The sequence below is a fragment of the Alosa pseudoharengus genome, unplaced genomic scaffold (genome assembly GCF_046254945.1).
Source record: "Alosa pseudoharengus isolate Yale_2024_CS ecotype anadromous, Long Island Sound unplaced genomic scaffold, YU_APseudo_1.1 YU_APseudo_1.1_scf_3, whole genome shotgun sequence".
NCBI classification, from domain to species: domain Eukaryota; kingdom Metazoa; phylum Chordata; class Actinopteri; order Clupeiformes; family Clupeidae; genus Alosa; species Alosa pseudoharengus.
The window spans coordinates 32519323-32528372 of NW_027468718.1; the positions used below are offsets into that span (position 1 = coordinate 32519323).

Here is a 9050-nt window from a genome sequence, read left to right on the forward strand (position 1 = left end):
CAGAATGGGCATTGTGTCAATTCAGGCATCATTGCTCTATTGAGCTTCTCTGAAGCTCCATTCGGGCTTTTTAAGCTCTAACTCGGGACTATTCAGGCCTTTTGGGCCCTAGAGGTGTTCACTGGGTATTTGACTAAGGATCACTGAGTGACACATTTTAATTTAATTATTCCATTTTATGTACTTTACATTTAAAAAAAATAAAATAAACTATTGCCCTTTTATGCTTTTATTTACTATTATTCATTGCTTTTTTTATGTAAAGCACATTGAATGTACACCGATATATGAAATGCACTATATAAATAAATGTACCTTGCCACACAAATTCAACTTATTTGAAAGAGGACAAAAAAAGTCATCATTGTTATTCTGCAAAACTTTTATTGAACAAAAGTATTTCAATTCTCACCACACTGTCTGCAGCACAGTACCATTATGTTGATCTAAGTGATTCATAAAACGCACATGATCTCTCTCTCTCTCTTCATATATATTTATATATAGAATATGTATATTTATGTACATACAGTGGAAAGAGGAATTAAATAACATTGTTCAATAACATTCAGACATTATATTCCATATAAAAAGCAGATAAACTCATCAATCAACACTCTTACTGGTAAACAGTTGGTTTGTAGCCAAGTTCAATCAAACTGAGAAAAAAAAAAAAATTACGGTTTTCTTATTACTTCTGAATTAACACACATCATAATCAGTGTTACATGAGTGTTACCCTGGAAGATTGCGCATGAGTGAAAAAATGTGTGTGTGTGTGTATGTGAGAGAGAGTGTGATTCTGTGTGTGTGTGTGTGTGTGTGTGTGTGTAAGATAATGATTTTAGATTTTAGCAGTACTAGAGGTGGCTGGCACATATGGTTGTAGGTTGACAGACATTCATACTTTGCTGAGCTACAGAAGCCCCCCTTATCGTTCTTTCTCCCAAGTAATTCAAGGTATCCTGAAATAATGTTTTCCCAACATTTATTTGTCACTGTCAGAGACCATCATTTGGCTTGGCTTCCTGTGACTTAACTAATTTGAATGCTCATTGCATTGACAATAACTTATCCAGATTTTTGATAACCCGATTTTCAACCAAGGATTCAATTAACAGAAAGTTCCTTGTGTTTTCTACATCAAGCGATTCCAACTTCAGCATTGAGCCAGCCAATCCAACATCATTTTCAGCACTTTCTTTCTCTCTCTCTCTCTCTCTCGGTCAATGGCACAGACAGAGGGCAATTCAGCAGGTGTTCAGAAGTCCAGAATACAAAAAAAAAAAAAAACATCACAGAGGTTAACGCACACCTCAGACCAAGCACAACAGGAGAGAAGACGAGGTGGCCCCAGCCAAGGCAGAGAGTGCTGACAACGGTCACTTCGTGAAAAGATAGGGTCACATGTTCATGAGTAATGCTAAAAAGTTTAGAAAACAAACAAACAAACAAACAAACAAAAACTATTTGACAACAAGACAGACAGGCATCATTGACAGTTTAAATAAAAGAGGGAGACAGGGGCAGAAGCCCGCCTCAAACAGTTTCTGAAACGGTCCACAGGGGTCAGTGGGCTCGATGTGGAAGGGGGTTGGTTGCCTGTGTACTCCTGCAGGCCTGGGACTCTGGCCCCATCCCCACCCCCATGGGGTCCCCATAGTCTGGGCCCTCAAGTCTGACAAGCTCAACAGGAAGCTAAACAAGAAGAGGAGAGGAAGAGGTGACTGTGGGTGGGTAGAGCATCTGGGGCAGGCTGTGTGTGTGTGTGTGTGTGTGTGTGTGTGTGTGTGTGTGTGTGTGTGTGTGTGTGTGTGTGTGGTCAGGGGGGGGATCGCTCAGGCCAGGGCCTTGACCAGGTAGAGCTTGTCTCCGTGCTCGCTGGTGAAGATGGGCGCTCTCTTGTAGTGCTCCAGCAGCTCGTCCATGCTGGGGAAGCGGCGCTGGCCAATGCCGTAGGCGCCGTCCAGCAGCTGCACCTTGAAGTGCTTGTTCTTCCCTTCTGCCTTCAGCGACACGGAGAAGTCACTCGGCTGAGAGAGAAGAGGGTAAAAGAGGATTTGTGTTTAGTTTTAAGGCAAACATTCTCCAATCAAATCAATCAATCACTTCCAGCAATGACTCCACAATGGGTTTCTACCTTCTGTCTACCTTAGTACCACTACAACAGAAATCAGAATTAAAAAAAAAAAAAGTCTGATCCCCGAGAGGTCAAACCTTGTGCAGCTTTGGAGTAACCTTTTGAGTAATGTTGGACAACCACTCAAGGTTTCATGTGTTCTGTTTGGATGACCATGAGAATTTGCCTAATGATGATAGAAGTTCTCCAGAGAGAGGATGTTGCTCAGGAACATTACTCATGAAATTGCCTTGCATGTCATCAGCTTAAATGTACCACAAGGGGGTGCACTTGCCTAAGGTTTAAAATCCATTGAGTTGTAAAATGGTAAAATGTGGGTTTAACACTGACCCACTGTAAGCAGTATTCATTATAAAAATGCTTTGACTATTTAAACTCTCAGTGTAAACAGCTCATATTTTAGGGAGAACCTTGTTTATTCTTTCAACAGTGACACATTCTTGTTCCCTCATCTGACTCCTTGCAGTCCCTTCCTGACCTCTCTTTTCAGGCAATCATATGCAAAGTGAAATCCCTCATTTCCATGAAGAGATTATTTACCTGACTATACTTGGGTAATAGAATACAGTGAAGACATTCATTATATTCCTACTCCATTACATGGAAGCGCCAAAGCCTTCGGTTACGGCCGTCTCTGCACTCACCGAGGACTCGCTGTCGCGCACCAGGAAGTCTCCCTCCTCGCCCCTCTCGTTGAGCACGCACTCGGCCTGGTGCCGCGTCACCGCGCCGTAGTACCAGTCCTTCCCCGCAAACTTGCCCGTGCGCGAGGGCCGCAGGAGGGCACCGCCCACGTACGGCGAGCCGGGCCGCGAGCCACCGCGCGAGGCGCCCGTGAGCGTGTGGTAGCCCCTGCCCGGCACCACCGACGCCCCGGCCGCTGACGCCGTGTCGGACCCGTCGTTCAGGATGGCCACATAGTTCTTGGGCACGAGGCCCACGAGGCCGCGGGCGTTGCGGCAGCGCCACCACTCGGGGTCGTTCTCGGGCTTCTCCAGCACGTCCATGGTCTCCCCCTTCTCGAAGTTCAGCTCCTCCTCCGTCATGGAGCTGAACGGGTAGAGCGTCTGGACCACGTGGAGGACACCGGCAGACCGTCCGCCTCCGCCGCTGCCCCCTGGTCGCCCGCCGGCCGTGGCCCAGCCGTTGGACACGATGACCCCCGAGGACGAGACGGACGGCGCCCGCTGGGAGCCGTATCCCAGGCCCACGTCTCCGCCGCCGTCGAGGCCGCCCGCGGTCATCTCCTCCTGGACGTAGTTGGAGGGAAACCAGCCGACGCGTCCGGCGTGGCTGCCGCGCCACCAGCCGTCGCTGCACTTCTCCATGACGACCACGCGAGCGCCCTTCACCAGCGTCAGCTCGTCGTCGCGCTCCGCCGCATACGAGAACTTGACCACAGCGGGGATGCTCAGGTCATAGATGCGCTCCGCGCCGGAGGTCAGCGTGCCCATGCCCCCACCGCCGCCGTTGGACGGGTACTCGCCGTCCGTGCTGGGTGTCGGCGAGGCGCTGGTCTTCCGCCGAGTCTTAAAGCCTGAGAGAGAGAGAGAGAGAGAGAGAGAGAGAGAGAGAGAGAGAGAGAGAGGAGAGAGAGAGAGAGAGAATTTTAATCAACAAGTCAGAACTAAAATCTACCCTAAGAGTAAACCAATCCAAGAAATAAATCACGTCACTGAATGTTTGATGAAAAGACTGGCCAAGAGGCGGCGATTCAGTAATAAAGTCAAAACCTTCAATCTTCAGTCGATTACCAATCTGACAGGTAACAACCCAGGAAAACCTTATCCAGCCTACAGGGGACAAACACGAGCAGACAAAGAGGAACTGCAGAACTGTCTGGCTGAAATACTGCTGTATTCATTGGCCTGTTCGCTTTATGGAGCTACACACAGAGACAAAGAGAGAATGATTTTCTTCATTATAATAATTAGCATTCCATTAATTATACAAGTTTTTTATTTATAGTCATCCCTAAACATCTGCATAATACAGCATAGAGTGGGGTATGGGACACACATGCACGCATTCTTTCTCTGAGACCCATACACACACACACACACACATACACACACACACACACACACACACACACTGCATTAAGTGCATTTTGGATGGCGAGCTGGAAGTTGATTAGCATGCAGGAGGGAGGATGGGGAAGCAAACTGCTGGCTGTTCCAGTGGGAGCGCAGATCTAATTGAGATGGCAGGCCCTAGTGGAGGCCCAGCAGGGAGATCAACATTACAGCCCAGGTCTCTCATAGGCCAGGGAGAGAGAGGGAAGGAGGGAGAGGGAGGGGAGGGTGGAGAGGTAAAGAGATAGAAAGGGAAAGTAAGTGAGAGGGAGGGTGGGGGGATGAAGCTATGGGTATAAGAGAGAGAGAGAGGCTCAGAGACACTGAGAGAGGAGAGAAGAAGTGAGAAGAGAAGAAGAGAGGAGAGGAGAGAAGAAGAGAGGAGAGGAGAGGAGAAGAAAGAAGAAGAGAGGGGAGAAGAAAGGAGAGGAGAAGAGAGGAGAGGAGAGAAGAAGAGAGGAGAGGACAGGAGAAGAGAGGACAGGAGAAGAGAGGAGAGAAGAAGAGAGGAGAAGAGAGGAGAAGAGAAGGGAGAGCAAGAGCCAAAAGGGGCGGAAAGCTGCATAGACCAGAGTGGAACGCAACTGTGCAGTGGAAATCTGCGATTCCAATTAATATATAACTGTTGAGCATGCCAGACACAACCCCCCCCCCCCCACACACACACACACACACACAAACATACATCAACCCCCCCCCCCCCACACACACACACACAGAAACATTCCACATGCTGTAAATGAGGTATTGTCTACGCTGGCATTTCTGAGAGGTAAAAAATACATCTATGCCAAAGCATATTGATGCATCCCGACTCCTATTCAAGAGTCTGTAAATGGGCCAGGTTGCGCTGCCGGCTGCTAAAGTAGGTCTCTGTCCTGTCATCAGACGTCTCCACAGATGGATGAAAAAGGCGGCCTCCACCTTTGTCGGAACATAAAAGACCCTCTTCGTTTCTCTGTGCCTATTTCCACTGCTAGCAGCCAGCCAGCTCCGGTACCTTCAACCACACACACACACACACACACACACACACACACAGGATGTGACTATGAGAGAGAAAAGAGGAAGGGTTTGTTCTTGTGCGCTTAGGCTGTGGTGGAGCTCATCTGTGGAAAGTTCCAATCCCAGCTCACCACCCCGCCCCCATCACCATCCCCGAACGACTCCAAATCGGCTCCATAATGGCAAGGGTCGGAGAGTTCAGGTACGGAGGGGAAGAAAGGAGAACAGAGAAAAGAGAGGGGGGGGATGATTTGAGTATTAAGGCTTTGAAATAATAGTGAACGCAGACTTTAGGGAGACAGAGAGAGAGAGAGAGAGAGAGAGAGAGAGAGAGAGAGAGAGAGGGATGGATAGCCCTTAAAAATGTGAATAGGATGAGAAAGACCTCTCTCTTTCACTCACTCACACACACACACAATAAAATGCACTCTCTCAAATCACTACAAAGGCACTCTACAGCGCAGGGATAGGAGCATCTGAAGAGCTCTCAGCAGATGACTCACAGTGAAAACACGGACAGATCTGCTGTCTTCAGGACCAATTAAACACTATTAACGAGGACACGAAAGAGCCTGCCAACCACATCGTGGCTAGCATGAGAGAGCTCTTCAGCACACACACACACACACACATTAAATATTCACCCTGCATTTGCTCCACATCGCAAACAGACAGGTGTTAAAACACAAACACGCAGGAGGGGGTGGTGGCTGATGGCGCTTTAACAAAGTCACAAAAGAAAGTTTATTTGGGGGGGAAAACTTTGGTTTTAAGTGAGCATGCTGGAGAAGGAAAGGGAGGCAGTGCTGCTGCTGTTTGCTGTTTGGGTGTGGGTGGGGTTGGTTGGTTCCTTTTTGTGCCTTTGAAGACTGATACATTAGCTTTTTACACACACACACAGAAACAGAGAGAGAGAGAGGGAGAAAGAGAGAGAGAGAGGGGGAGGGAGAGAGAGAGGGAGAGAGATAGGGCCTCTTTGCTAAGGGAGGTGGTTGGGAGCCCACATCAGAGGCAGCGGGAGGCCCGGGAAACGAGGATGACAACAGCAAACAGAACACACACCACTGGGAGAGAGCCGGAAATAGAACACGCAACAACAGGGCATATGTGAGAGGAAGCTTTAAGTCAAGGCAGAGAGACAGCCTGAATTGTATATGTATGCGGGTATGTGAGTGTGTGTGTGTGTGTGTGTGTGTGTGTGTTGTATTTGACGTGACACAAAGTGAAACCCGAGCTCTTAAGTCTCTTTTAAGTGTCCCACTGAGGGATGGAACTGTCAGAGCGCAAAAGGAAAAGGTCTGTACTGCGCGTCTCAAGTGACCACAGAAATGCCTTTGCACAGCACAGTGAAGGGAGATAATAGATGCACACACACACACACACACACACACACACACACACACACACACACACACACACACACACACACACACACACACACACACACACACACACACACACACACACACACACACACACACACACACACACACACACACACACACACACAGTGAGAGAGAAAAAAGAGAGATAGCCTTGCCCATGTTCACAAAGTGTGCACACACACTCATACACACAAAGACACACTCACACAATACAGTCATGCCTACATCCACAAGTACACAAAAGCACACACGGGAGCATAATACATTCCTACACCTACTCACACACAAACACACACACACACACACACAAACACACACACACACAAACACACACACACACACACACACACACACACACACACACACACACACAACTCTTTCTCTCTCTCTCTCTCTCTCTCTCTCTCTCTCTCTCTAGTTCCCTCTTATTTGCACTTCAAGGCACTGGTCTGCTGGGTCCAGAAGGCCGCATTGGCAGCGGAACAGTCCAGTCCTCTTAGCATTCTTCCCCCTCTGCGTCCACATCCACCCCACCAGCCTGCGTCGCGGCAGACACCCATATGGCCATCCCCATGGAGACTATCCCGAGGTCCACCCTGCGAGCCTCCGCATCCGTCTACCCGCCATCTCAACTCAGGACTCCGAAACCACACGTCCATCTGGACGTCCTGGAGAGAACAGTGCCTCCGGAATAATCCTGTGCGTTAGAGGACGTTAGTGGGCACCGTTTGTCCGTCACAGCAGCAGACAGTTATCAAACTCGGTGGATCAAAGAGCGAAACTTTCAATGCCGTGAGGATACAGTCCGTGAAGTGAACTTAATGCTATAGTGTTTGTGACATTCTGCCAATGTTCTCAATGGTCATTTTAACAACCCCGAAGCTTGAAGCAGAGGATTGTGGTGATGAACAACTCTGCACCTACCACTGTCGTTACCGTTACGTTCATGGCCGTTTTGCAGATGCAAACAAGCCCATAAAACCATTAAAGATTAAATAACTTCACATTTCATGGTGACCTATCCTAAATGCAAACTACACTCTGTAGAATCCACATTAGTTAATAGGAAGTCATAAAAACATCACCACAGAGAGAAGCCCTCTTCCAGCCTTAATCCTGATCATATTTAGGGTGTTAGGGAAAGTTGAGTTGAGCTAACTGAGGTTGGGAACTGAGGAAGGCCAATCTGACAAGCAGGCACAATGGCCAGAGCAGTAGGGAGATGAGAGAGGGACATTGGGTTAAACCAGAGGTACCAGGCATTAGTGCGGTGCCTCAGGCCAAAGCACAGGCAGGAGAAGTGTGTGAGCTAATATAAAAAGCTATGTGCTAACTCGCTTGGGGACCAACAGTCAACCGAGAGCAGCATTACTGTAGCTCCAAAGCTGCAGGCTCACCCAAACAGTGCACCAGTGGGATCAGACGCAGGCAGCTATCAAAAATGCTGCAGGGAGACTTTTTTACATATATATATATATATATATATATATATGTGTGTGTGTGTGTGTGTGTGTGTGTATTTATATATATTTATATATATAAAAATATATATTATATGCATGTGTATGTGTAATATGTATATTTCAGAAGCCAATCTCAGAGGCTAAATAACTTTTCCGCCTTTATGCATAAAGACATGAAACATTCATGAGGGGGCTTTTAAAGTAAACAGAAACAGTACATGACAGCTGCAGAAACCACAACAGTAATGTGCTTGATTCAAATTACTCTCCAAAATATAAAATATCACGCAGTCCTCTGTGTCATCATGAAAGCTGTATTATTTTCATAAATCCTTATGGCTCGCCACTGAGCATCAGATCTGCCTTCATCTGTTTACTAATGCCATGTCAAAGAACCTTAAGATCTTACATCAACATACAGACACGCATACACAAAACAATCTGGCATCAGGTTTCTCAAACAATTCACATGTGTGTGTGTGTGTGTGTGTAGGTGTGTGTGTGTGTGTTGAAAATGTAGCTGCAGTGAGAAAGCAGAGGTGTTGCTGCGGTTATCTTTAAAGGAGATTATCGAGTGACAACCGGTGGGAAGCGAGGGGGGAGGGGTTAGTAACCCTGACAACCACCAGTGGAGGACCTGCGTGTTGGAATGCACAGACCAATTTCTCCTTCAAATCTCATTGATCCCAGGAGATACCCACAATGCACTGCACTTAGAGGCATTGGCTTTTTTTGTGTGAGTTATATAATTATTCCTGACCATAGATTCATCTTGGGGGAAAAAATGTATGAAGTATTCCTATGGGAAACCAATGATTTGGTTCCCCAATCACTACAAGCCCTTCTGGATTCCATGACCCCCCACCCCCCCCAATCTCATTATATGGGCCTTTCACACACAGATCTACACACACACACACACACACACACACACACACACACACACACACACACACACACACACACACACACACACACACAC

At 47.4% G+C, this 9050-nt stretch overlaps 1 protein-coding gene across 3 annotated transcripts in view; it reads right to left on the minus strand.

Moving 5' to 3' along the window:
- Window positions 1-413: 413 nt before the first annotated feature.
- The window catches only part of nck2a (NCK adaptor protein 2a), a 42003-nt gene continuing 33366 nt past the window's right edge, over window positions 414-9050 (minus strand). For all 3 annotated transcript variants that reach the window (XM_076262658.1, XM_076262660.1, XM_076262659.1), the window contains exons 3-4: window positions 2785-3677; window positions 414-2033 (exon numbers count right to left, since the gene is read on the minus strand). In XM_076262658.1, coding sequence (XP_076118773.1) covers window positions 1839-2033; window positions 2785-3677 — 1088 coding nt within the window. In that variant the 3' untranslated portion in view covers window positions 414-1838. The remainder of the gene's footprint in view (window positions 2034-2784; window positions 3678-9050) is intronic.